Here is a 25,799-nt window from a genome sequence, read left to right as displayed (position 1 = left end):
AGTAGTTAAAAGTTTAAAATATATAAAACTTAATTTTTTTATTAAGTTTTTCTCTATAAAATAATATATAATATATATTATTTTATAAGTTATTCTTATAAAATAAGGTTAAATATTTAATTTTTTATATATAAATTTTTTTAAGAAAGTTATTAAAAAAAATATTTATTTATTTAAGTTTTAAAAAACTCTAAATTTAAAATAGAAGTAGTATATTTTAAAATATTAAAAATATATAAAAGCTTAAATAATTTTTATTATATTTTTTTATAAATATTTATTATATAAATATATATTTTCTTATTTTATTTTATATATTTATATTATAGGTACTGTTAAAAATAAATATATTACATAGTTATTTTTTTATTATCACGAAAACTTTTTACGTAGAACTGTATCCCGACGATCGCTTCTTTTTTTTTAAGCTTCTCTCTACTTCCTCTATCCAGATCCATCCACGCACCTTAATCATGCCACCGAAGCGCAAAGCACCCTCGGAGACCCTGGAGACGCCCCAGCCAACCCGGAAATCAGCCCGGATCATTAATAGAGAACCACTAGCTGGAGCCTCCGCACGCGCCACGCCGGTGGAAACTGGTCTCTCTGCTCTCTCCACGGATGTCAAACCACCAGAAACATGGCCTGACCTCTGCCGCAAAGCGAAAGAGCGGATCGATCGCTATGAAGCTGCTGTGGACGACTCTACTTCTCCCAAGGACAAGGCCAAGGGCAAAGGCCATAAGAAGACGAAGAGGGCCGACCAGAAGCTGAAGGCCTGCATGACAGCATTACTGGATTGGCTACCAGCAGGCGGTCGAGACTCTGCGGCACGCGATATATTACAGTGCAAAACAGACGATAAATTATATGAAATGTTTGAGAACATCTATACATATCTTCTCGCTCCTTGTAAGTTTTCTGGAAAGTGCATAAGCATAAGCAAAATTAAATCACCAACTGACTTCCATGCAGTAAAAACGGCAGGTAGCAACTCCGCTTCCCGGACTCCTATCGACAAGAGAGAGGAGAATAGTATTGAGGTAATCGCCTCAACATTAGGTAATCCGCAACAGCAAGAGGAGCAGTTCTGCGAAGACTTATTGCGTCGTGACAACTACCGCTGCGTGATCACCCAGGACCTTCACTGGCAGAAATGGGAGGAGATAGGAGCCCCAGAAGATCTCGATTGTGATTATATTAAAGCAGCTCACATCATTCCATTTTCGCTAGCCTCCTGGAAAGCTGAACCAGTAAGTATTAACACATTAGGTTAAGATACAAGCGCTGATCAAACTATAGGGTTCTACATATAATATCAGCCAAGTATGGGAAGCTCTTTACCAATATTTCCCTGCAGTCCGACATGTTATAGGCACCAAGAATATTAATGACCGCTCGAATGGTTTTTGTTTGAGAGAGGACATGCACAGAGCTTTTAGCTCTTTTAGTATTGCCTTTAAGCCCACTGTACGTCTGGTATTAATATTATTATACACAGGGTGTGATTTACTAATATATACTATCTAGAATACGCCTAACATCTATAATCTTAAATCATACCGCCGAGCTAGAGCTACACAGGTAAGAAGAATAATCACTAATGTGGGACAAATAACTCTCCAAGCCGCTAATGGTGCAGGAGATATTCCGATACCAAATCCAGTTTTACTAGATTACCACTGGCGAGTAGCTGAGATTTTAAACGCATCAGGAATAGATAAAGAAATAGATAAATATATAAGGGAGCTGGAAGCCGTTAAGATGAGTATGGGCGATGGCTCTCTTAATGAGGACGGCTCGAGTGATCTTAGTCGTTACCTAGACGCAGCCTTCTGGGGCAGGTCGGACCGAGCTGTCTCTTACTGATTCGCAGTTTTCTCAAGTATATCATAGAGCTACTCCGCAAGATATACCGTAACCTGCATGACGAACAGGCATATAAATCGACCACAAACCTGCATTTGACCAAAAATCCTTTGTCTTGAGTTTTACCTCTACACAACGGATCAGGTCTCGTGTCTTTTAATGTAGCTAGGTCATAATATAAATACCAGTTTGAACTAGGAGCTAGTATAAGATTCTTTAATAGCCTTTATTTAGGAGTATAACTTAGCAGTAGATATAATAATTTCGGGTTTGGCAGTTAATATATTAGTATATATTTAGCCAATAGTACTCTTAGGATATAACCTCTATACTTCCTGCTTACTTTCCCCATTACAATATATTAACAACGGCTTAGTTATAGCGTACTACCTGGCTTACCGCCAGTAGGTAATGCTAGATTTATAACCTTTATTAGTAGCTACAATAGATCTTACGAGAGAATCTAACCTTCTTACACCTCACAATTTAGCTACGCCGTAGCAGTAGAGCTAGAAAGGCGTGGGAGAAACCCGGCAGGAGGCCTACAGGCTCCGAGATGTTTTCGAAAAACAACGACCGCGAATGAGAGGGAAAATTGCGGGCAATAGAGGCGGTTCTTGTTAATTGGAGTTTTCAAACGAGGGATATGAATAGAAAAACTCGGCCATAGCTTCAAACTATAATTTTTATGGAAGAAGCCTGGCCGGATTTAAACGCAGCAGACGAAACGTGACAACAAGGCTCCAAACCCCAGCAATCTGATTCTATTCTTCAATAGTTTTCTTTTTTCTATTGCTCTGTACTCTTCTTATCACGAATGTGCTTTAGACTGCTATAGAAATTCAACGTCCATATACTCCAAAGTCCCCGAGCCATCGCGAAAACATTGTACGCTCGCCCAGCCTTGAGAGACAACCCTTCAGACTCCTCGTGGCTCGACCTATGCTTTGCCCTCAATAGTCGGAGGAAGAACTGGCGGCAAGCCACGCCTCAAGCTCAGATTGAGGATAGGGAAAGATTTTCATGTTTCGGGCACCATTTTCGATCAAGAACTGACATCCGTCTTCTTCTCCTGAGAAAACATACTGGATGGTTAGATTCTTCTGGCCAGGCGGTCCAACTCGAAACAGGCATGTCTCCGTAACCTGTTGCCATGAGTTCATTGCATGGTAGACACTGTCTGGTTTCCGCGAAACTGTACCGATCACGAGAATAGCTTGTCTATACTTTCGCAGGTGTAATGGAAGAGACTTTACGGTGCGGCAGAGCCAAATCAGTTCCTTCCACTCATTGCTAGGCCAGTAAATGCATTGGACATCTGATGCTGACAAGCTCTCGATGGCGGCATTCGGAATGCGGAGACAGACAATGACGATAGATTCACAATTAGCGCGCCGTTTAGCATATGCAGCATGGTACTCTGCCACATGGTGGTCCGGCGTAAAGTAGAAGAGGGATCGAGTGCCACTGAGGTCGCTCGGTGCTGAGCTTAGAAGGGTGCTAATGCGATCCAAGGTTCCGGCCTCGTCGAAAAGACCAGCAATGCGGCCCTGATCGAGGCCCTTGAAGAGCACAGTATGTCCAGGAGCGTTGCGGGCAGCGATGGCACTTGTCGAGCCCCAGATATCCAGGCCAATGCCAGGCGTATCCTGTTGTTGAAAGCCAGAGACGGAATGTTGACCTTGGCCGGCTGAAGACGATGACTCTGTAGCAATGTCCGAGCCGCCTTGTCGTCCTCCTTGCTTATCACCTGGACGAGTGGCAATCCGCCGTAGCTGCATCTCTCGCTCATGTGATGATCTCTGAATGTCTTCGAGCCCTGCGTAGCGCATGTTGACAGTGTCATTGACCCAGTAGAGGCATGACTGGGATAGGCGAAGATACTTAAAGCGAGGATCCATGATGGCATTCTGTACGTCAACAGCCACACCACACCTGTTCAGGCACGCTCGCCACTCCTGGTCGTTATCATCTGCAGCGTCAACCCGGTTTTCGAAGGAACCGATGATGAAGTCTTTGAAAGTGACTATCCATCCACCATCGTCGGGATCAGTCTCGCGAAGGGGTCCCTGAGCCGGCCAGCTGGTCCATTGGTTCCACAGCTCGGTAGCCTTTGCTTCAGATAGGCCAACATAGACAAGAGTTTCGTATGAGATGAGGGCCACAGGAATCATGGCAAATGCACCGTCGGCAGCTGGAGAAGAGAGAGAAATGTTGAGAGATATATCATGGTTCTCTTCATCGCTAGAGCGGTTCAGTCGACGTTTGTGCAGTCGCTGGGATCCAGTGGTCCTGCCAGGGCCTAGCAAGCCACAATTGATTAATTCGGCAGAGTCCAAAGGTGCGAGAATTGTGCTTTCGGACATCACGATAAAAAGAAGCTTATGGCTCCGTGATTCGAATATATAGAGAAAGATTTTGCCTTATTTGTATTGTCATGATTCACCAGAGCTTGATTTGCGAATTGAGACGTGAAAATAGAAGAGAAGAGGGATGCGAGATGAAGTATATATCCTCGTGCTGGAGACAAGCAGATGCGATCTTGAGGGTCAGTTTTCGCCGAGTGAGTCAGAACCACAAAAACGCTGCAGCTATTAAACTAGAAGAAGGAATGAATTGTATGCTGATTCACTACGAAAGGGGAATGGGTTGAGGTCCTAAGGTGTATGCAGGTCAGCCAACCTTGGAAGTTATTATATTTCCAGAATAGGCTTAGTATTGGTCGGCGTGTCTGACTCTAATCCTGTTCTACGAAATTAATTTGTTACAACCAGGTTTTACTGTACTCTAGAGTAGAGTACCTAGGTAGAGTAGAGTAGAGTAAATTAACGGATCCAAGGCTAGTGGCATATTTACACTATATCTATTCTACGTCATAAGTTAGTTATTTCCAAGAACCGACTATTAGGCTGCCTCCCGCTTACTCTATACTTCACTCAACTTACAGAAGAACCTCTATATCGATCCATCCCGCCATGATTCTAACCACAACCCAAAAAAATGACCAACAAGTCAAGGAGATCATTACCCGATGATAAAACGCAATGAAGCGACAAAAGAAGAGCTCTGCAAGCCTGCATACAACTCAACCAGACAAGCCAACCAATATCGATGGACCCATCTTCTTCTACATGCCAGATGACACACACGGCGAGTTCTGCCAGTGGTTTCCCTCCCCTTTTACCCTCAGCAAGACCGAGATATCCTCACAGATCGGCTACGCCATAGACGACGACGCCGCCGAGGGGAGCATCACTTTCACCTGCGCCGAACAGTTCATGATGTACTGCAAGGCCGGCCGATTCCACGACAGAGAAACTCAAAGACGAGTCCTTGCAACTACCTCCCCGAAGGAGCAGAAACGACTGGGCAGGTTGACGGCAGGTTTCACAGACGTGAGCTGGGGCGAGGTTAAGAGTCTGGTGGTTGTGGCTGGTACCATTGCCAAGTTCGGACAGAATCCAAAATTGAAAAGCAAGCTGCTTGCTACTGGTGATCGGTTGCTGGTAGAGGCGGCATCAAATGATAGGGTATGGGGTATTGGATATACGGCTAAGCATGCTATGTCGTATCGACAGCATTGGGGGGAAAATCGGTTGGGGAAGGCACTTATGGAGGCTAGAGAGCATCTGCGACAGGAAGATGCTAAGAGGGATGACAATCTGCTAATAGGGCATGAGCCTCGTGTCTGAGAGGTTTAGCAAAGCAGCTTCTTCAACGTGATATATCGCGTTGTGACCCAGAACGTTCACCTATTCTTGCTCGGGTCTCAAATCGCATTCGAGGTGCTCTAGCTGGCAATTCAATGGGGTTCCCAAACGCTAGTGTGGGAAGACGACAAAGTTCAGGGCATCGCGGCTGTTTGAGACGCAGGGGAAAGAGATAGATACAGCCCTCTCGGTACTTGCAACGCCCACCGAACAGCCTTCAGGGGGCTCTCCAGACCCGTTACCTGACCAACCTCCCTTGGATTCATCGAGAATGGAAGATAAGGAAGGTGAAGAGGGAGCAATGCAGAAAAGAGTGTTCAATGGAATGCAATGGTTGCTAGAGGTCGACATCGGTGGAAACCACGAGCACTGCTATGACTGAGGGAGAGCTCTGGCTCGGGATTGAGGATTTTGAGGGCCAAGATAATTGAATATAGCAATATTTAGGAGGGAATGTCGTTGCACTTCCACCTAGTGTCAAAGGCGCACTGCATTTTCACTTTAAAGTATTCCTAGTATAGAAGCGGTGCTCAAGGCAGGCGGCAGCAGGCAACGTCGATTCGAAAGGAACTGACTGCCTAAGAGGGATAGCGGGACTAATCTAGGATCCGCGAGAATTACAGTAGGATAGGATGGATCTATATAAGGTCCTTGCAGGTTTGATGGATCTCTAATCTATTCCACTAGTTTATTTCGCTCCCATTTGCTTGTGGCTTTGTCTCAACTGCGTCTGTCTCCGTGTCTACTCGCCTACTAGATTACTATATCAAGTTAAAACCTAGAGCAGTCATATTAGAGCCCTAGAGAATTCAGACTTATGGGTTAAGTTAAGCCTACAGTAAGTCCTTAGCTCAATCTAAAAAGTTAAGCCCAGAATCTTGGCTTAACTGGGGGCCTTGGTGAGTTAAGTTTTAATTTAACTCATAAGTAACCCCATTAATTCTGTTGATAATTTCTGCTGTTTTGGAGGCATAGATACTTAGTAGTGGGATAATCTTGATTTTCGAAGCGCGAGAAACGTAGTGAGGGTAATTCGCTTATGGGTTTAATCTGCTTAATGGCGAAACACATTACTATTAATGCCTTTACTATTCGCCGGCGAGATGCTATATATCCTAACACCTAGGTGTAAAGATATCTAGGTCTAAGGCCGTCACAATAAGGAATAGCGAGGATCGCAAACGAGACGAAGAGCTCAAACGAAGATAGAACTTAGAAGCGAAAGTCCGAATCCGTAAGTTATGAAACCTCAAATGTCTCCTTATTCCATCCATATACCCTTTTCAGACGCCGTGCGAATATGGGGATCAGGTACCCTTCAATTCGGGACTTGTGTGGCCGGTGTACCGTAAGTGACTTTCTCACTGCCATTGTATCAGGTGGGAGAAATGTGTAAACTGAGCCAAATTTCGGTAGGATGGAGAACCCTAATTTCACCAGTGCCAATTCAAACGCAGCCCAGCTTACTGAGCCGCGTGAGTTCGACTTTTCAAACAGCGTGGAGAAGACACTGGCCGTTGATGGATCCACTCTGAAAGTCTGTGATGGTGAAGTCTGTTCCTCCACCACAGGCGGCTCCACTCGTAGTGTAGTTTCAAAAGCGGACGAACGCGGAGGACGGGTCTTCTCCTTTTCCCTCCGCCTTTCTACTCGAGTATCCAGTGGCTCTGGGACAGAGATGGCAGGTTGCACCGATTCAGCTTGAGTTTGCTCCAGCTTCGCCTTTGCTTGTTGATACTGGATTGTGAGACCGGAAATAGAATCCTCGATCAAATCTCGGTATAGGGATCCCATTCTTGTACCGGTTCCTTCGACGACGAAGTGATCGAGAGTATTCAACGCGCTTTCAGCCATTCCCGGCTCTAGAAGATTGTTGATAGGTGCCACATAGTCGTGCAGGTTAATGTTCTTTCCTAGCCGATTTAACTCGGTATCTAACTCCTGATATTTGGAGATAAACAGCTGTCCCGTCTTACGGGAAGCCGAGGGTATTGGAAGCACTGATGAGAGGTCCTGAATGGACCCGATGATGACAGCCAGATCACACAGGGACTCGGCTTCGAGATCTGCCAATCTCTCCCGCTCCGTAGGATGTGCTTCGTGAAGGCCACTCAACTTCTTGATCCAGTCGACGGCATTAGCAGCATTTGTCTCTGACTGGCAGAGACGCAGCATATAGTGAAGCTGAGGATCCGATCTGGTCAGTTGTTCGGGATTACACTTCAAGATAACGCGTGCGTTGCCAGCACGGTCGTACGCATTAGATACCCTTTTGAACCACTTTGATCCTGCTCTTGCCCGGACATGGCGCTTGAAGAGGGCTCTGGAGCGCTCATACTCAAGATATAGAATATTGGATATCTCTTGAAGAAGAATGGCCCGGTAGACTTTATCCGTGGTCGTGGTTCTGAGGAGCTCAAGGAGACGACAAATGTACCCCCAGACCGCAGCGCCTTTAACTGCGCTATGGATTGCATCAAAAAAGGCAGGACTGATGTACTTATCAGTGTGAACCGGCAATCTGCGCCCTTTCTCGTCGGCAACAAGTTCTGGCCGGCTGAAGAACCAAGCGTTGACAGCGTGAGCAAGAACGGCCGGCTCTGTGGAGAGGAGCTCTAGATACTCCTCCAGAGATTCCTGTTGATCTCGGGCGCTGGCAATCAGGTCCGGGAGAGTAGGCCTCGCTGTGGGGGTTTGATCAGATAACGCAGTAAGAGCCGCTGTGGCTGCTTTGTCTGACTTTCTTGGTCGGCTCCCCCGATCTCTGCCTTCTGAACGCGTGTCCAGGATATCATCGACAATGATGTTGAGGCCCTGTAGCAGAGAAAACTGCCTTAGCAGTATCAACTCGCCGGTTGATTGAGGAACGCAGAGTCCGGCTCGAATGGCGGGTTCAAAAGCAGCCAGAACGTCAGAATGGTCGGATAAGACTTCATACGATGCCCCGTATTGATTACCATCCATGAACAATGTATAGCAGTTATGGAAAGGTTGACTGTGCTGATAACCTTTGGCGTTCATCTTTTGGATGAAGGCATGATCTCCAGGTTCACCATTGGCACCAGTGCAATACTGTTCGAAAAGGGACTTCGTAGCACGGTGTTTGAGGAGGCCCAGCAGGAAATCCGATCCTGGTTCCGTGATATCGCGTAGATTCCACTCTGGTATGATTATGGCATCCCCCAACGACCGGTCCAAAGGGTGTTTCAGAACAACACCATTGATTGCACCAGCCTTAAGACAAGTCGCCCGTCCTTTCTGATCGAGTGACCGCCAGACACACTCAATAGCAGCCGCGTGCCTATTGTATTTCCGGACGAGGTCGTCATGGAGTTCTCTCAAGACACTGGGATCCATAGTTCCTCCCATCTTTCTGAGATTGCCCCAGTTACTGCCTGTGCTGGTAATCGACACTCATGAAATAAATATCGCGATCTCTACGAACCTGAAAGCTCAATCTCGGCCAAATTAAATGATGAAATAATGACAAGTGCAAGGCAACGTAGGGCACTAGCAAGAATTCTCTCACCCTTCGCATTAGGTTTAGATAGCCACGTAGTACCTAGGTAGGATAGCCAGATCACCTAGCTCGCTTTAGCTTCTTAGCTGGTCTCCTGGATTGAGTAATTATTCGAAGCAACCCCAAGAAATTATAAGCGCGAGAGGAAGTGTTTTAAGAGATAAAGGGGAATCAGTCACGGTACTTTGGTTGTAGCAGCCCGTGCTGTTAAAATCGTAGACGACTGTTTCTTTTCTACTTACTTACTTAAGTGGAGTCCTGTCTTCCCCCGCTTCGGGCTACTTAGTGCCGCTGGATTCTAGAATCATACGATTTTACTATGCAATAACTATGGAAATAACTATGTCTTGGAGTAAAGGTGACTCACGCTCAACTGGTCAAGAAGTACAGCTGAATGTGAATAATAATGTGATATTATATTAAATCAATACTTGCCTTGCTCCTGGAGAGGATATCTCTGAGAGTACACCTGCACCGGTAGATCCGGGGCATTCCTCATGATGTATGAGGTCACGAGTCGACCGGGCGCTGGCATGATTCGGATGCTGCTCGGGACCCCGCAGTCTGCATATACTCTGGCCATATATATATATGTAGAACTTCCAACCACGGTGGCTATTACTCCTGATCTGAGTTCCTTGCAATTCTTGTCCTACTGTAAAGAGTCTTCGACATCAGTCATTGACAGCTGTTCTCGCCTCACTGTGCAATTTTACCACTGGCACAGTGTTATCCATCCAAGAGTTTCCAACTACCGGCACACACCACTTCGTAGTGCCTCCCAAAACGATTTCTGTATGTGCAGAGAACCGCAATTCATCAAGAATTTCCTGAGTCGAGCTCCAGCTAGAAAGCGCCAAAGCATCGCTCAACGACTTACGGGCGTTGGTTTGTTGCTACCGGACTGACTTGCATCCATTATTAATGAGTATAGCAGCTGACTCCTTGCCAGGAAGCCTCATTAATTCGACAGCTTGCGCTCTTCCAATACCACTCTTGTACAAGTAAGTCAGCTCATTCCATCGGAGAAACAGACACAATCATTCCATAACAAGTCAGCTTGATGCTTGCAATGACTAGATTGCTTTCCTTGGCAGTACGACTAATGCATGCTAGTGACGCGCTCGCACAAACTGAACGATCGGGACCACACCGGGCCCGCTGAGGATGAACATCTTCCTCGCTACTTTGCAAAGACGGGTCCCGTCGCTGTCGATCCCCACAAGACGAAGAAGAATGGGGCTGGGAAGGGTAACTGGTAAGATCTTCTTCACACATATTCGGACAGCTACAGTTACGCGGTGTCAATTGTTTCGTGAAAAGGAACCTGGCAGGACTAATTGCACATACTTGTTCTAGGGGCCGCTCCGGAGAGGAGGTACAAGACTATGAATATACATTCACCAATACGCGACGCCATTCCAATAGCAGTAACCATGGCCTGACCGACTTCAAAACCAAGTTTGAAACTGTCGAAGCGGAGCCTGTATTCGAAGAGGAACTGCATGGACAGCCTGAGCCAGGTCAGACAGGCGCCTATATTATCTCCAAAGTTGACAGTAATGAAAGCAGCGGTAGCACTACTGAGAGCGCCAAGGACTAAGTATTGAACTTGAAGGACGAATGCGTTGGGGTGCAGTTATCACAAGATATGAAAGGGAAGGTTCTATGTTTGCCTATTATGATGTATTATTATTATTATTATCATTATATGTCGGAATGATTAGTTAGTTATTTTTCTACGGTACTTACTTACATATCTTCTTCATTGGAGCCGCAGAGTTTTAGAATCAGTAAGCAGTCGATGAGTATCCAGTGGCGCCCGGGTAAGCCCCACCAATGAAGGACAGGCCGATGTCAGCCCGAAGGCCCCGAACCGCTCCGTATGGAGCGCTCCCTTGCCTCGCCCATCTGTCTCAGATTCACTTCTGCATACAATTCTTCAATTCCAACATCCTCAGCACTCGAATCACGGTATAAGCAGTTTGCCATCAATCGCCTCAAAAACCTGTGTTTCTTATACCTCGCGCCGCTTCGTGCCGCATTGCTACTGCATACGGCAATCAGACGGTGCATGTGCGTTTGCTCTTATCGACGCCCCTTTCGAATGAACGAGTCATAAGAAGCAGACGCGCAGATAGTCCAAGATACATCGCAATCACCATGTCGTTTTCAAATCTTGTATCCGATATCGCCTTTAGGGACGCCCATCCAGATGACCGCAGCTCCCAAATCTCTCATGCTCCGTCGCGTGCTACTGCTCGGTCGTACGCCAGCACGGCTGCCACAAGTGTCAGCATATCCGGAGACATCTCTAGCCAGCTTCACGCTGGCTACAGCCACCCTCTGACCAGGTCATGGCAAGCAGAGAGGCAGCTGACGAAGGTGCGCGCCGGTTATGATTCTCTGCTCATGTATCGTCACTAATTATCGTCCCAGGAAATGCTCATTTACCCGCTATTCATCACGGACAATCCCGATGAAGAAACGCTCATACCATCATTGCCAAACCAACATCGTCGCGGGCTGAATCGCCTGGTCCCATTCCTGGCGCCTCTTGTACGGAAAGGCTTACGATCGGTCATCCTGTTCGGCGTGCCGCTAAATCCTTCTGCGAAGGATGCCCTTGGAACAGCCGCAGATGACCCCGAAGGCCCTGTCATACAAGCAATTCGTCTGATTCGATCACGATTTCCACAGCTTTATATAGTTGCGGATGTATGTCTTTGCGAATATACATCCCATGGTCATTGTGGAATACTTCGAGACGATGGCACCCTTGACAATGCCCAGTCCGTGGATCGGATCTCAGACGTTGCAATGGCGTACGCTATCGCTGGTGCGCATTGTGTGGCCCCGTCAGATATGAACGATGGCAGAGTACGGGCGATCAAGCTCAAGTTAATTGAAGCCGGTATCGCACACCGTGTGCTTCTGATGTCATACAGCGCCAAGTTCAGTGGCTGCTTGTATGGACCTTTCCGTGATGCTGCTGGTTCTTCTCCCTCGTTTGGAGATCGTAGATGTTACCAATTGCCACCTGGCGGGCGAGGTCTTGCTCGGCGTGCAATCCAACGCGACGTGGCGGAGGGTGCAGATATTATCATGGTGAAGCCGGCCAGCAGCTATCTGGACATCATCAGCGACGCAAAAGAGCTGGCAAAGGATATGCCTATTGCAGCTTACCAAGTAAGCGGTGAATATGCCATGATCCATGCAGGTGCCAAGGCCGGCGTGTTTGACTTGAAATCAATGGCATTCGAGAGCACTGAAGGCATCTTGAGGGCAGGCGCAGGTATTGTGGTGAGCTACTTTGTCCCGGAATTTTTGGACTGGCTTCGTTCTTAATTACAATTGCTGCTTTTTTTTTTCGCCCTAAAAACCATCAACCCCCCTCCCGCTTTATTTCATGCGAATCTAGATTATGTACAACGTCCTCGTCTACCAAGCATCATGTCCTATGCATATCTTCAATGGGTCGCTCTGTGTGTGAAGCTAATGTGCAGTTGTCCACTGTGATGAATATGAAAAGAATTTCGGATTTGATATCTACATTGGTTCTATTTATGCATGATAAGGCCTGTTTGAGTAACTGTCTGTCTGTCTTGTTATAGTTTATGTTTATCTCCTCCTTCCCCTCTTTTTTTTTTTTTTTTTTTACTGAAAATGAAATATAGACTATATCTGCTTTTCTGTTTCATTAGTTATTGTTATTACTATCCTGCGAAGAATGCTGTATTTTTAGACCTCTGCTATGTCAATTTAATGCGCAGCCAGAACTTGGGAGGCCTTAAGAAAACCTTCGTCATTATTCGTTATATTACCCGATAAATCCACATTAATCAGGAAATCATTTATAGAAGAAAACGCTAAGAGGGGTCAAAAGTTGCAAACTGAGCCATCAATAGGGTAAACCAGAAAGTCTGAGCCTGCCAGACTTAATTAATTACACAGTAATATAGACTGGAACATGTGTCACATGAAAAAAGAAAAAAAAGAAAAGAGAGAGAGAGAGATCACAAAAACAAAAGCCACAGATTGTCCAAATAGTTACGCCAATGCAAGTAAGACAGTTGTAGAAACATGTCTCATGATAACTAGTCCATCCACACAAATCATAATATTATTTTGAAGAGAGAACTATGCAATTTCCAACAGTGTCCCCTCATGGCTTTAACAATAATCATATACATAAGCATCTCACATATAACTGGGTTTAAGTCCCTGGAAGCCGTATGCTACAATGTCAGACTTGACCACCTCACCAGGGGCCACATAGGCTCCCCGGCGGAGGCGGACACCTGGATAGATTGTACAGCCTGCACCAACATAACAATCTTCTTCAATGGTGACGGGGCGTCCTTGATAACGGCTCTGACAGCCCTTTCTTTCTTGCATATTGGCATGTGCCATGGAGCCCAGGATGGTGACGTTTGGACCAATCCAGGTATGCGCTCCGATGTTGATGGGGCAGTCGTCAATGAGCGTGCAATTCTCCGAAATCATGACGTCTTCTCCGATATGGATGTTATATCCATAATGGCAATTGAATGGTGCTTCGATCACTGCGCCTTGGCCGATGGACCCCGCGGGACGAGTCACATTTCCACTTGATGGAGAGCCCGTAGCTGCGCTGGGTGATGGGATAAAGATTTCTCTCAGCAAGCGGTTCTTTTCCTTTGCGCTGATGGCGAACAAAGGATTCGATACATTGTTAAACCTCCAGAGAGCCGCTTTACAGCGCTCCCTTTCCTCGATTAGAAGCATATCAAAGGGCCGGTAAAGCTCGCCGCGGATCATTTTATCCTTTTCAGACTCCTCGTGTGGGACAGATCTCGTGGACAACTGGTGCTCAATACTCAGGGCCATCCTTGCCTGCGCCTGCGGACTGTTTGCATCCACAGTCGTCGGATGCACCGTCCGCTGCTCGACCCCTTGGAAAAGTGGCATTCCGGGTTTCGGATGCGAGAGTTCGCGGATAGACGGTACCACGTTGTAGTCGGCCTTGGGAGGCCCTTCTCTTGATAACTCATGTATTGGAGGCACTTCCCGATAATCCGACTTGGCGGGCATGTGCTCTGGCACATATGCGGGGTGACCCGTAGGGCCAGGCCAGCTGCGCTTCGACCACGATCCGCGACTTGCTCCAGTACCTGTGGGACTGGTAACATACTGCGGAGCAGAGCGCTCGCTGTCATCGATGACCATAGGTCTCATCTTTCCCGCCTCCACTGGTTGAGCGGAACTAGGGGGCCTTTCAGGTCGCTGAGGACTCATCTCTTGGACATAGTGGCCAGTGACATCAGGATAGCCTTCTTTCGATTGCAAAGGGATCGGACCCTTCAGTACACTGGATGGCTTTTGCCATGTGCTTCGTGACGAGTATCCTTCACATAAGAAGCCGCCCCGAATACAGTTGTTACCTGAACCACCCATGTGAGCCTTTGTTATTGCTTGATCAGGAAGGGGTGCTCAACTTACAAGCAGGATGTTGTTCGTCGCACTTCTTCTTTCGCCGCCGGCATGTCATACAGCCAGTTTTGGTCCTGTTGCTGAAGACGCGTTTCCTCTTGGGCCCGACTTGAACGGCTGCCCCCGGTGACCGATCTTGCCCATAATTTGATAGAGCACGCTGGTCGAGGTCCACGGAACCTTCTGCTGGGCGACTCACAGTACTCCATCCCTTCTGAGGGGCATCTTGGCCCTGAGCCTCACGCTGCAGAGCCTCCGCAAGCTGAGCGTCAGACGTATCTAGATGCTGGGCGCGTTGCGCCTGGGAAACTAGGTGTGAATCATAATCTTGCCAGGGATTGCCTGTTGAAGCTGGGGGGACTTCGTCGGCACTCTCTACCCGTGGATAATTCGCTGATGGATTCTGAGCTTCTGGAAGCGGATGAGGCAAGCCCGCGTTCGTACTCGAAGCTTGAATCTGAGCATCGCCTTGGTCATCGGAGCGGTGCACTGGGCTTTTTGGCAGGCTCCGGCCCTGGTGCTTATTCTGCGGAGACACTTGTCGCTCTGCGGACTCCGACCTTTTGCGTTTATTCCTGTTGGTGGCTGTTGAAGTGCCTTGTGATGGTGACCGCTGAGATTGTCTGTCCTCCTGATCATGCCCGGCGCTTCCCCCGTCGCGAGGACGTTCATCCTGCCGTGACATAGGCGTATTATATCCGCTCGTAGCCCAGCCACCCTCGTAGACTTCTCGACGTTCTTCATTTCCATGAGAGGTGCCGTTTGAAGACGATGTGGATCCATTCGTGGCCGACGCAGGGATGTCTCTCCCATTCACTGCTGTGAAGCGAGGGGGACTGTGCTCTGCATTGTGTTCTTTCTCTGACTCGCGAGTCCCGTTCGTCACCGGCGTCGGTGCGACAGCCGCCATCGTTATGCGACACGGTTGGATCGATAATATAAAGCGGGAGGACTGACAGCTCCTATGAACTTCCAGTACACGGGAGGAAAGCGACGTTGTCAATGGCAAATGGAAAATTCTTGGACAGCCCTAAAAGATGCGATGGCTTGGCCTCGTTGTTTCTGACGCTGTAGGCGGTTCCCTCTTTCTCTCGCAACAATAGCGACAGCGAGATAGACTCCAACCGCACCACCAACGCACGTCCTTGACGCAACTGTCTCTGTTGTCGATCTTGCTCTTTGGTACAGCAGAGGAAGCTAAATGCAGTAGATCCGGTTCTGCAACGGTGCGACAGCCATTAACCAGGTAGGCAAGAACACCACCACAGTGCGTACTGGTAGCGCGCTGGCACGACTCCACGGGTTTCGGGAAACGACTGGTACTGGCGCAACCCACACAGATTACTTATCGCAAGAAAATGAAGCGTCGTAGAGCAGTGGATTTACAGCAGAGATATTGGAGGTGGCCGGATGAGTGTCGGGAAGGGGTCGTTTAATTGGCCCAGAGATGAGCTCTGCGGGAGCATACAGGACCGGTGCAGGGGAAACCAGATCAAGCCACCACAGTCGAAAGGATGCCCGATCTTATCATCAGACGAAGAGGCTGTGTAGAGGAAATCCACGAGGCCAGGGAAGAGACAAAAAGGGAAGTGGGAGTGAAGAGAGAGAGAGAGAGTGTGTGTGTGGGAGCGGAGGAGGGGAAATGCGTGGTAGTAACGGAGCTTGGTGCAGGGAGGACTGAGGGACAGAGGGAAAGAGAGAGAGAGAGAGGGAGAGAGTGAGAGTGAGAGGGAATGAGAGAGGGAGTTGAGTGACTTGACTACCTCTCCGGCTGGCGGGTTTGATAGGTATTAGCTACAGTCAAGTGAGCAGCTCGGGGCTAGGTAGTAGTAGTAGTAGTAGTAGAAGAATAATCTACCAATTAGTTCGTAGCTCCGGATAGGAACCAGAAGGGAAATCGAGCAAGCAAGCAAGCAAGCAAGCCAGGCTGCGGCAGAAAGAGGGAGGGGGAAGCGGCGGCGCTGGCAAGCGCGCGAGAGGGTCGGGTAAACCAGCGAGCCGGCCGTGTGACTGGGCGACGAGCGAGGGGGCTGCGGCGCTGCGGCGCTGCGGGTGCCAGCTGGCTTGGGTTGGCGCGCGATCGGCAGCGGCAGACTGCCCAGCGCGCTGCTGATTCGCCTGCGTTGCCCGGGAGAGGGCGGCAGCTCGATTGGCCGAGCGACTCTGAGACAAGCTCGACGGGGAGGCCAAGTCGGGCAGCGAGATGGGACATGTTCATGTTCATGTTCATATTTGTTAGTGAGTGAGTGAGTGAGTGAGTGAGTGAGTGAATTAGCTAGCTAGCTAGTTAGTGAATTAATTACCTAGGTAATCAATCAATCACCGCAGAACTCGAGAGGTAAGCGCGGCAGCAGGGACAAAAACACCGCCATCGTCCATGCCAACCCGGGCTCTGGTCCCCTGTCGCGACAATCCAGCGATGGGCCTCTGGTCGCTTACTCGCTGCTGGCCTTCTTTTCCTTGAACTTCCCCCCCTCCTCGGCCTGGCGCTGTGGGGCCGCGGCCGGTGTTTTCGCCAAAGTTATTCGCCGTTGGCGCCGGACGGCAGCAGTGGGCGCGGTTAGAAGGGGGGGCGCGCGCCCATGCCCGCGACGCTTGGGGCGCTGGGAAACCCTGCACGAGCAACTCAGTTGCATTATTGTTCGCGTTGCACAACCCAGTCCGCTGTCGATTGTCCGGCCCAGATGCGCTTCCGGCCGGTCCTGGACCCGGCCATGGTGCCACACAGCGCACCCTCCTCGATCACCCCCCTCCAAGAAGAAGACCCTGGCTGGGAATCGTAACATCAGGATTTACCGCCGTGGTTGAGCGAACATGGGGTGGGCGCGACGCGGTCGTCGGGTCGAGTCGAGTCGAGTCATCGTCTGGTAGATACTCTATCATCTCATATAGCGTAGACTACCTTGGCTTAGCCATAGCAGTTGAACCCATGTCCTCCTGCTTTCCGCATCACATTCCCCTGTTACAGGGCACCCAGAGCCAAGCCGGGTTCGTGTGCGCGGTATAACTACTAACTAACAGGGAGATCCGAGGGACAGAAGATACTCTAACAGTCTAACTGGTGCCTGACCGGGCGCTTCGAGTCGCTGCTGCAAGTCGTCACTCTGGCTGCATGATTCGCTCATCCAATTCGGGGTCATCACGTCTGGCGCGCCATGATTCGCGGCTTGTGTCACTTGGCACGGACTGTTCGCTTTTTCTGTAGTCCTATTATTATTGTTATTATTGTTATTATTTTAGTATTATTATTATTTATTTATTAATATCACTCTCTTTTCTCTGCTTCTGATCCCGACTCGCCAAGCGGGTCGCTTACTTCCAGAGAGATGCGCCCAGAACCGTCACGGCTCTCCGGCCCGGACGATGACGGGAGCGCTTGAGACGCACACGATGACTGGTCCGTCCGCATCGTCAGGCGGAACGCTGAGGCCTCAAGCACTGCGCTTAATGGCCCGCGCAACCGATCATCCGTCTCCGCATTGCAGAATGCAAAGTACCGTACCTTAGTCCAGCCAGCCTTTTCAGCTTTTGGCCTTATCTGCCGCCGACAGTGAACTTCTCTGTCTGCACATCATCAATCATATCAGACCGAGGGGGGGGGGGGGGGCGCGCAGAAGCGTAGCAGATTTCCTTGTCCAGTAACGGTGTCACATCATCTGAGGGCGCCGCTCCTCGATCCACCAGGCATGTGATCAGTTAGTTATCCTGTCCGTATCGCCATTCCTTGTCGAGCAACCTGGGTTCCAACAGAGGCGTGGGATATCTCCTCAGTCAGCAGGAAGTATGATAACTAGAGTATGATCTGAACACTGTCAGTGTTATGTAGATGTTCCTCTCCATCTGTATCATCTATCTAGCGCATGCAACCGGGTAGGAGCTGTAGAGTAAGTTCAATAGAGCGGTTGGCTCACCTTGAGGGGGGTAACGGATTTCTGGGTTGGCGCGAGCGGCGACAAATAAGGCTAGGGTAGAGTACCCAAGGTTAACGAGCTAGCAGTCTACTCAGTAACAGTTACAGTAGGTACCCGCCTTCGATGGCCTGAACAAGTTGACTGCGAAACGTGCCACATGGAGTCGCTCGCACAGGGCAACTGGCGCCTTGCAGCATTGTTCCCTGTCCGCGTCGCATCCCATATTAGTATTATTATTAGACTACATACCTGACTATCACTTCCACGCCAGAAATAGATGCGTAGTAGATCGCGGATAGACGGGGTCATCCGCTCGATCTCCACTGTGCATTGCCACGCATGCGCGTTTCTCTTTCAAGTTTCGGCGTCTCTCCGTTATTCACGGACCCCGTTTCGAAATCAACAGATCGGGCGCTTACTGCTGCCTGCTATTGGACTTGAGGATGAATTCAACCCCCAACCCGCGACAACCCCCTCGCTTGCTGAACATGGTTCCGATTTTTCTCAGAGAAAAGAAAATAATGGGCAGCGGAGAGAAACCATCCGATCTTTCCTTCAATTGGGCAAAGTCCGACCATTCGAACGAAATCTGATCCGCATGCACTGCACTAACTAACTATCCGATGCATCCCAGTAGGTAATTTTAGTTGGCGCTTCTAATGCGGCGCTTGGCCATCATGCAGCATCACTATCATATCATATTCACGTTGCCTTCCATGCTTGTTTCTAACGCCATCGCCTTTGGTGGATTGTTTTCTCGGCTGTATTGGAAAGTTGACTGTGAGGTGTTTCAAGAAGATACTTACTTACTCTGTTTAACTCTAAATAATTGATACAACTGGTTATACCCCGTCCCTCCCTCCCCCGTATTACATATCTAGCCATCCATTATTAGTTATTCAGTATTTCCCTTACCGTAGGACGAGCCCCCAGGATCAGGAATCAAGATCCTTTCCAGGAGATTAATGTCTTTGAGGCTTAGCCTTAAGAGACATTGCAGATTTCACTCGCGTATGGATATCTCAAGCCGGGAAGAAAGAAAATGAAAACATCAAGTTCATGTATATCGGATTTTGAGAAATAGTGAAATAATAACAACAAATAAGGAGAAAAAAACAAGCATAAAATATTCTCATGATTGTTCAATGTAGGGTAATACTTCTCTTGCCGCGTGGAGGAGGAGCATCTACTAGTTTACTCGAATACAGATAAGATCGTCTCCGATCCTACAGTAACTATCAGCTGATGAGATATAGTCGAATATTCATATACGAAGATCATAGCTTCCCATCCTCTTATATACCCCGCGGATTCACGCGATGCAGTATTGTTGATATAATAGTCGAGATCTGAAGATGTGAATTATCGATTATATTTCGACCATCGAAAACTACTACCAAGTCTATGCATCCACCCCAGTTTTCAGCCCTGTGGCAGATATGGAGTTGCCCAACGTTCTCATCCCGCTCGATTCCTTTTACCGGATCGACTGTTTTTTGCAGACTTTTGCTTGAAACGCAAGTCATCGCGGAGATCATCAGTCTAATTACCGCAGTGAGAGAGATTGAAATATCAGTGCAGCATATCTGTAGCTCATCAAGACATTGCTCCAGCTACATGTTAGCGTCGTGGGTGATCTGCTGGGTAGCTTCACAGCGGACCTTACAGTCGCTCGAGTAAATCAAAAGGTGGATAATTTGGAGCAGGATCCTGCTCTGGAAGAGGTAAGCACACCTCATAAAATCACGTTGTTGTGCTTATCTGACTATTTCTTACAGGTCTGGGCCGGTGCTCAGATTCCTCCAAACTTTTCTTGGATAAGTAACTTCAGCGCTGGGTCTGCTTGACCAAATAGAGAATGCGTTAGTCCACCCAGAGATTTTATTCGCATTCTTACCGTGCGGCTTGTTGAGGCGGCCTGTATACATTTAATATTATTACTAGAGCAGGAATCACTTGGAGGTTTTCCCAGCAGGTGGGCTTCCTGTCCGGGTATGATGTAGAAACTGGAGGAATCATCTAAGTGGGGAGTTCCGAAGGAACCTACGGTATGTCCGAGACAAGGTGTGTATTTGCTCAATAAATAATTAGATGTCTCCATGGCGGCCTGGGAAAAGTCATAGTGTTGTCTGTCTCTTTTTTCCACCTTTACCTATGCTTGATACATGACAAGATAGAGGATGCTGAGCGTCTCCAGAGGTCTAAATCATAGATAGAACTTCGTTTGTGGAAACCTTACATACTTGGTACAAAACTAGAATTCCCCTCATACATACATTAATAATGTCCATCGGCTGATGTCTCAATAGCACTGTCACGTCATGTAAGCACTTCAGACGAATTGATATCTCGTCCAGTATGTCACACTTGTTATTTCCCAATAAGATCTAAAAGAAGGGCAAATGGACCATTGTAATTGTTTTGTTCAAACAGCAAATAACAGGGACTGCAGTTCCCTTTTCTGAGAGAGAAGCTAGTAGTTAAAAATGTATGTACTTTGCATCCACATAAATAATACCGGGAAAGATGTACATAAACGCCTTGGTGGGGTTATCGGGAAAAGCAACGCCGATGATGCCTGCGATACCATGTCTGATGCCTGGCGCAGAAACAAGGCTGACTAAGCAAATAGAAGAACATCACGGCCACCGTATACGCCGTGGGATCTTGACCTGCAAGACGCGCTCTTAGTTCACTGTCAGCACTCGATAAGAGCACTTTGGGCTAGCCGCTGACCTACGCAGGAGCTCACACTCTTTCCTCATTTCAGATATCATCTCCTTTAGCAATCTGATCCTAGAAGTGCGTTAGTGCTCCTCACTGGCCCCTCTAGAAGCTTGTGCCTTCCCCGCCACCGGCCGACAAAGAATAACTCGCAACATCGACTGGTTACCGAATCGCATATCACACACTCCTCCCAGAAGAGGACCACTCCACTGGAAGTTGTTCGCTTTTAAGAAGGCGACATCGCCGGACTCGGGTGCGGAATGTCTGTCTCCATTCAGGAACTGGACAACACAGTCCGGGCCTTCTATGAGGGCAAAGGCGACATTGTAAGTTCTTGCAGCTACAATCGTTATTTTACCAACGAGCAATACTGATTGATATTTCTCCATTCTGCAGCAAAAACAAGCTCAGCAATCGTTAACCGAAGTGCGTATGCCATGATTATACAACCGCAGAGTTGATCTGTTGACATTTCTTCCAGTTCAAACAAAATCCCGATGCTTGGCTATTGGTGGGAAACATCCTTCAAGAATCCTCATACTCACAGACAAAATGCTAGTTCTTCTTATTCCTTCTAGACGCCTTTTGGAGGGAGGGAGTATGCTAACTGGATTGATTCAAGATCTTGGCCTTCAAGTCCTCGACGATGTGATTATGACGCGATGGAAGGTCCTGCCTCGGGAGCAGTGCCAGGGTAAATTTCCCATGATCATGAAGTTATATGCTGCTGGTTCTGACCAATTTAGGTATCCGCAACTTCGTCGTCAATTTCATCATTGAGAGCTCCAGTTCAGAAGAGAAACTCAAAAGCGAGCGGACGCTGTTGAATAAGCTGAACCTGGTCCTCGTCTCGATCTTGAAGCAGGAGTGGCCGCATAACTGGCCTACCTTCATCAATGAAATCATTTCCTCCTGCCATACGAGCCTGTCGATTTGCGAAAACAATATGGTCATCCTTAGGCTGTTGTCGGAGGAGGTGTTCGACTATTCCCAGGACCAAATGACCTCGGTCAAGGCCAAGAATCTCAAGACAACGATGACGCAGGAGTTCTCGTCCATCTTCCAGCTGTGCTCGGAGGTCTTGAACACGGCCAATCAACCCAGTCTGGTCAAGGCTACCCTGGAAACTCTTCTCCGCTTCTTGAACTGGATCCCACTCGGATACATCTTCGAGACTCCGATCATCGACACTCTCATCACCAGATTTTTGGACGTTCCGGAATTCCGCAATGTGACTCTCAAGTGTCTCACGGAGATTGGTGGCTTGCAGATAGGGCAGCAGTTCTCGTACGATGAGAAGCTGGTTCAAATGTTCACCGAGACATTGACGAGAGTCTCGAAGATTATACCTCTGTCAATGAACCTCAAAGACACCTACGCCCATAGCAATTCACGGGACCAGGAGTTTGTTCTCAATCTGGCGCTATTCCTTTGCAACTTTTTCAGTGTCCATCTCGACGTAGGCTATCCCTCTCCCACCCCCGCGCCGCGACTGTTCCCGGTGGCTCTTCTATATTGCGTGGTTTACTGACATTGCCGTAGCTCATTGAAAAATTGCCGAATCTCGATTATCTCACCCATGCGCACTTCTATCTAATCCGGATAAGTCAGATCGATGACCGCGAAATTTTCAAGATCTGTCTAGAATACTGGACCAAGCTTGTGCAGGAACTGTACGAGGAGATGCAGCAGCTTCCCATCACGGACCTGAACCCCTTGGTCACCATGGGGGTCAGCGGCCTCTCGAATAGTGGTGCCCCTCACCCGAGCACTCTCGCCAACTATCCTCTACGCAAGCATAAGTACCAGGAGGTATTGTCGAGCTTACGGACTGTCATGATCGAGAAGATGGTGCGTCCGGAAGAAGTCCTGATCGTGGAGAATGACGAAGGAGAGATTGTCCGCGAGTTTGTGAAAGAGAGCGACACCATTCAACTGTACAAGACGACCAGAGAGTGCCTTGTGTATCTCACACATCTGGATGTCGTCGATACAGAAAACATCATGGCAGAGAAACTTGCCAAACAGGTCGACGGTACCGAGTGGTCGTGGGCCAACTGTAACACTCTCTGCTGGGCAATTGGTTCGATATCTGGTGCCATGAACGAAGAGACTGAAAAGCGGTTCCTGGTTACTGTCATCAAAGATCTTCTTGGCCTGACGGAGATGAAGCGAGGGAAAGACAACAAAGCTGTGGTCGCCAGTAACATCATGTATATCGTGGGACAGTACCCGCGCTTCCTCAAGGCTCATTGGAAATTCTTGAAAACAGTCGTCAACAAACTCTTCGAGTTTATGCACGAGACCCACGAAGGTATGTCTGTTAAATGAGATGGGAAAATATGGAAGCTAACTCAAAAAAAGGTGTCCAGGATATGGCTTGTGATACGTTCATCAAGATCGCTAACAAGTGTAAACGTCACTTTGTGGCTCTTCAGCCTGGGGAAAGTGAGCCGTTCATCGAAGAGATTGTCCGCAATATGAGGAAGATAACCTGTGATCTCTCCCCACAACAAGTCCACACCTTCTACGAAGCATGTGGCTACATGATTTCTGCTCAGGGTCAAAAGGGTCTTCAGGATCGACTAATCGAGAACCTCATGTCATTGCCCAATTCTGCCTGGGATGCTATCATTGCCCAGGCAAATCAGGACCCGTCCATCCTCCAGGATGGAGAAACGATCAAGATCATCGGCAACATCATGAAGACCAATGTCGCCGCATGCTCCTCAATCGGTAGCTATTTCTACTCTCAGATCGGCCGCATCTATCACGATATGCTCAATATGTACCGTGCGTCTAGCCAGCTCATCTCGGACGCTGTCGCTACTGATGGTAAATATCTTCCACCAGCATCTATCGGCTAGTCCCTCACTGACGCGTTGCAGGAAATCTGGCGACGAAGACACCCAGAGTCCGAGGACTTCGGACTATCAAAAAGGAGATTCTGAAGCTTATTGACACATACGTGCAGAAAGCAGATGATCTGGAAATGGTGAACACCAACATGGTGCCGCCTCTTCTGGAAGCTGTTCTCCTGGACTACAATCGGAATGTCCCCGATGCCAGAGAAGCAGAAGTCCTCAATGTCATGACAACCATAATTCACAAGCTTCACGTACGTTGGACCCCCCAAACATCACGCTATTCGGTCAGCCTACCTGGCACTCACACTGGCCTTTCGCTAACTGCCCCGCAGAACCTGATGGATGACCGAGTGCCTATCATCATGGAAAGCGTGTTTGAATGCACTTTGGAGATGATCAACAAAGATTTCCATGAGTATCCCGAACATCGTGTTCAGTTCTTCAAGCTGCTCCAGGCTATCAACCTCTATTGCTTCCCGGCGCTGCTGAAACTGAACTCGACGCAGTTCAAGTTTGTCATCGACTCCTGCATGTGGGCTAGCAAACACGACAACCGTGAAGTTGAGAACACGGGTCTCACCATGTGCCTGGAGCTCATGAACAACATGGCCGAAACTGACCCACAGACTTCGAGCATCTTCTTCCGCCAGTTCTACATTCCCATTCTACAGGACGTCTTCTTCGTCGTCACGGATACCGATCACAAAGCTGGTACGTTGCATAGACGTTTCATTTTGGCGTCCAGAGCTGACATGTTATCAAGGGTTCAAATCTCAGGCCATGCTGCTGTCTCGGATGTTCTATTTCGTGGAATCGGGCAAGATACAGGACCCCATTTACTCACCCGAACAGGCGCCACCGGGGACGTCAAACAAAGAATTCCTCCAGGAATATGTCGCTAGTCTTCTGCAGACTGCCTTTAAGAACTTACAGGAGTAAGTGATGAGACCGAGTCAGCTTTATAGCGAGGGAAAAGCTAATCGAATATAGAATTCAAATCAAACAGTTCGTCATTGGTCTGTTTGCTCTGAACGATGACTTCAACAAATTCAAGACTCATCTCCGTGATTTCTTGATTTCGCTCAAGGAATTTGCAGGTGACAACGCCGAGCTTTATGCGGAGGAGCGGGAACAGGCTCTTCGCGATGCCCAGGCCGCAGAAAGAGACCGGGCAATGAAGGTTGGAGGCTTGTTGAAGCCTGCTGAAATGGAGCAAGAGGACGAGTTATGACTTGAAAAAGAATTGCGCAGCGAATTGGACGGCTCGGCGTCCACCGAGGCGGCCAATTCTTCTGGACCCCATCAGCGGCCATTGGACACCGACGGGCTAGATGGCTGGTCTATTTACGGCCTATGAACACAAACCAGAGAGTTTTTTCGACCTCTTCCTAGACGCATCTTGAAGCGTGCCGGGCGGTAGCTTTTGGTCCTCTTCGAACGCTCGCGCTGCTCTCGATGACGTCTGCCATTTTCCCGAGGCGGACTCTGGTGAGATGAGGAGAAGCTTGGCTGGACTGTGGTATAATAACACGAACGTAGCTGATAGGTATCGAATATCTCTGTTAGTCTACCCATGTTGTGTAATTCCCATTTGGTTACAGTTCTTCTATAACTTGGTGATTGTCCAGTTGCTTTTCATTAAGAATGGAGTGAACGGGCGGCGGTTGTTTTGGTATACCAACTCGTGAAGTAGAGAGGGAGAATACTTGTATCCTATCAACGG

At 48.3% G+C, this 25,799-nt stretch overlaps 8 protein-coding genes across 8 annotated transcripts; 5 read left to right on the top strand and 3 right to left on the bottom strand.

Moving 5' to 3' along the window:
• Positions 1-401: 401 nt before the first annotated feature.
• On the top strand, positions 402-2,069 carry C8Q69DRAFT_479571 (hypothetical protein). Its single transcript, XM_028631457.1, has 4 exons — positions 402-912; positions 976-1,253; positions 1,303-1,470; positions 1,531-2,069. Exons 1-4 carry the CDS (start codon positions 474-476, stop codon positions 1,867-1,869), a joined length of 1,224 nt encoding a protein of 407 aa, XP_028482180.1. The 5' UTR covers positions 402-473; the 3' UTR covers positions 1,870-2,069.
• Positions 2,070-2,479: 410 nt separating this feature from the next.
• On the bottom strand, positions 2,480-4,511 carry C8Q69DRAFT_479569 (hypothetical protein). Its single transcript, XM_028631456.1, has one exon. It carries the CDS (start codon positions 4,233-4,235, stop codon positions 2,823-2,825), a length of 1,413 nt encoding a protein of 470 aa, XP_028482179.1. The 5' UTR covers positions 4,236-4,511; the 3' UTR covers positions 2,480-2,822.
• A 128-nt stretch (positions 4,512-4,639) lies between these two features.
• C8Q69DRAFT_101400 (hypothetical protein) lies at positions 4,640-5,626 on the top strand. Its single transcript, XM_028625011.1, has 2 exons — positions 4,640-4,748; positions 4,817-5,626. The coding sequence occupies exon 2, from the start codon at positions 4,914-4,916 to the stop codon at positions 5,559-5,561; it is 648 nt and encodes a 215-aa protein (XP_028482178.1). The 5' UTR covers positions 4,640-4,748; positions 4,817-4,913; the 3' UTR covers positions 5,562-5,626.
• Positions 5,627-6,499: 873 nt separating this feature from the next.
• Positions 6,500-9,129, bottom strand: C8Q69DRAFT_479566 (hypothetical protein). Its single transcript, XM_028631455.1, has 2 exons — positions 9,025-9,129; positions 6,500-8,952 (listed from the first exon to the last, which is right to left on the bottom strand). The coding sequence occupies exon 2, from the start codon at positions 8,946-8,948 to the stop codon at positions 6,819-6,821; it is 2,130 nt and encodes a 709-aa protein (XP_028482177.1). The 5' UTR covers positions 8,949-8,952; positions 9,025-9,129; the 3' UTR covers positions 6,500-6,818.
• Positions 9,130-9,665: 536 nt separating this feature from the next.
• On the top strand, positions 9,666-10,858 carry C8Q69DRAFT_479561 (hypothetical protein). The gene is made up of 3 exons (XM_028631454.1): positions 9,666-10,103; positions 10,216-10,357; positions 10,459-10,858. Coding segments are annotated over exons 1-3 (387 nt in total). The 5' UTR covers positions 9,666-10,102; the 3' UTR covers positions 10,703-10,858.
• Positions 10,859-10,986: 128 nt separating this feature from the next.
• On the top strand, positions 10,987-12,887 carry C8Q69DRAFT_501379 (putative porphobilinogen synthase). The gene is made up of 2 exons (XM_028632363.1): positions 10,987-11,484; positions 11,539-12,887. Exons 1-2 carry the CDS (start codon positions 11,263-11,265, stop codon positions 12,445-12,447), a joined length of 1,131 nt encoding a protein of 376 aa, XP_028482175.1. The 5' UTR covers positions 10,987-11,262; the 3' UTR covers positions 12,448-12,887.
• A 227-nt stretch (positions 12,888-13,114) lies between these two features.
• On the bottom strand, positions 13,115-15,749 carry C8Q69DRAFT_101228 (acetyltransferase). The gene is made up of 2 exons (XM_028625009.1): positions 14,581-15,749; positions 13,115-14,522 (listed from the first exon to the last, which is right to left on the bottom strand). Exons 1-2 carry the CDS (start codon positions 15,479-15,481, stop codon positions 13,300-13,302), a joined length of 2,124 nt encoding a protein of 707 aa, XP_028482174.1. The 5' UTR covers positions 15,482-15,749; the 3' UTR covers positions 13,115-13,299.
• Positions 15,750-21,161: 5,412 nt separating this feature from the next.
• Positions 21,162-25,364, top strand: C8Q69DRAFT_100951 (exportin KapK). The gene is made up of 11 exons (XM_028625007.1): positions 21,162-21,535; positions 21,606-21,635; positions 21,691-21,763; positions 21,832-21,903; positions 21,956-22,668; positions 22,752-23,523; positions 23,574-24,044; positions 24,098-24,327; positions 24,409-24,787; positions 24,840-25,011; positions 25,067-25,364. The coding sequence occupies exons 1-11, from the start codon at positions 21,470-21,472 to the stop codon at positions 25,305-25,307; spliced, it is 3,219 nt and encodes a 1,072-aa protein (XP_028482173.1). The 5' UTR covers positions 21,162-21,469; the 3' UTR covers positions 25,308-25,364.
• The last annotated feature ends 435 nt before the right edge of the window (positions 25,365-25,799 follow it).

This window comes from Paecilomyces variotii, assembly GCF_004022145.1.
Source record: "Paecilomyces variotii strain CBS 101075 chromosome Unknown C8Q69scaffold_13, whole genome shotgun sequence".
NCBI classification, from domain to species: domain Eukaryota; kingdom Fungi; phylum Ascomycota; class Eurotiomycetes; order Eurotiales; family Thermoascaceae; genus Paecilomyces; species Paecilomyces variotii.
Note: the sequence above shows the minus strand (reverse complement) of the source record. Positions and strands in the feature narration are given on the sequence as shown.

Bases quoted from the DNA above. Each gene is read 5' to 3' on its own strand.
- C8Q69DRAFT_101400 (XM_028625011.1), top strand. From the start codon at position 4,914: ATGAAGCGACAAAAGAAGAGCTCTGCAAGCCTGCATACAACTCAACCA.
- C8Q69DRAFT_479566 (XM_028631455.1), bottom strand. From the start codon at position 8,948: ATGGGAGGAACTATGGATCCCAGTGTCTTGAGAGAACTCCATGACGAC.
- C8Q69DRAFT_501379 (XM_028632363.1), top strand. From the start codon at position 11,263: ATGTCGTTTTCAAATCTTGTATCCGATATCGCCTTTAGGGACGCCCAT. The intron at 11,485-11,538 runs GTGCGCGCCGGT...TTATCGTCCCAG, and splicing joins CAGAGAGGCAGCTGACGAAG to GAAATGCTCATTTACCCGCT.
- C8Q69DRAFT_479571 (XM_028631457.1), top strand. From the start codon at position 474: ATGCCACCGAAGCGCAAAGCACCCTCGGAGACCCTGGAGACGCCCCAG. The intron at 913-975 runs GTAAGTTTTCTG...ACTTCCATGCAG, and splicing joins TACATATCTTCTCGCTCCTT to TAAAAACGGCAGGTAGCAAC. The intron at 1,471-1,530 runs GTACGTCTGGTA...TATACTATCTAG, and splicing joins GTATTGCCTTTAAGCCCACT to AATACGCCTAACATCTATAA.
- C8Q69DRAFT_101228 (XM_028625009.1), bottom strand. From the start codon at position 15,481: ATGGCGGCTGTCGCACCGACGCCGGTGACGAACGGGACTCGCGAGTCA. The intron at 14,523-14,580 runs GTAAGTTGAGCA...TGGGTGGTTCAG, and splicing joins CGACGAACAACATCCTGCTT to GTAACAACTGTATTCGGGGC.
- C8Q69DRAFT_479569 (XM_028631456.1), bottom strand. From the start codon at position 4,235: ATGTCCGAAAGCACAATTCTCGCACCTTTGGACTCTGCCGAATTAATC.
- C8Q69DRAFT_479561 (XM_028631454.1), top strand. The intron at 10,358-10,458 runs GTAAGATCTTCT...TACTTGTTCTAG, and splicing joins GGGGCTGGGAAGGGTAACTG to GGGCCGCTCCGGAGAGGAGG.
- C8Q69DRAFT_100951 (XM_028625007.1), top strand. From the start codon at position 21,470: ATGTCTGTCTCCATTCAGGAACTGGACAACACAGTCCGGGCCTTCTAT. The intron at 21,636-21,690 runs GTGCGTATGCCA...CATTTCTTCCAG, and splicing joins CTCAGCAATCGTTAACCGAA to TTCAAACAAAATCCCGATGC. The intron at 22,669-22,751 runs GTAGGCTATCCC...ACATTGCCGTAG, and splicing joins TTTTCAGTGTCCATCTCGAC to CTCATTGAAAAATTGCCGAA.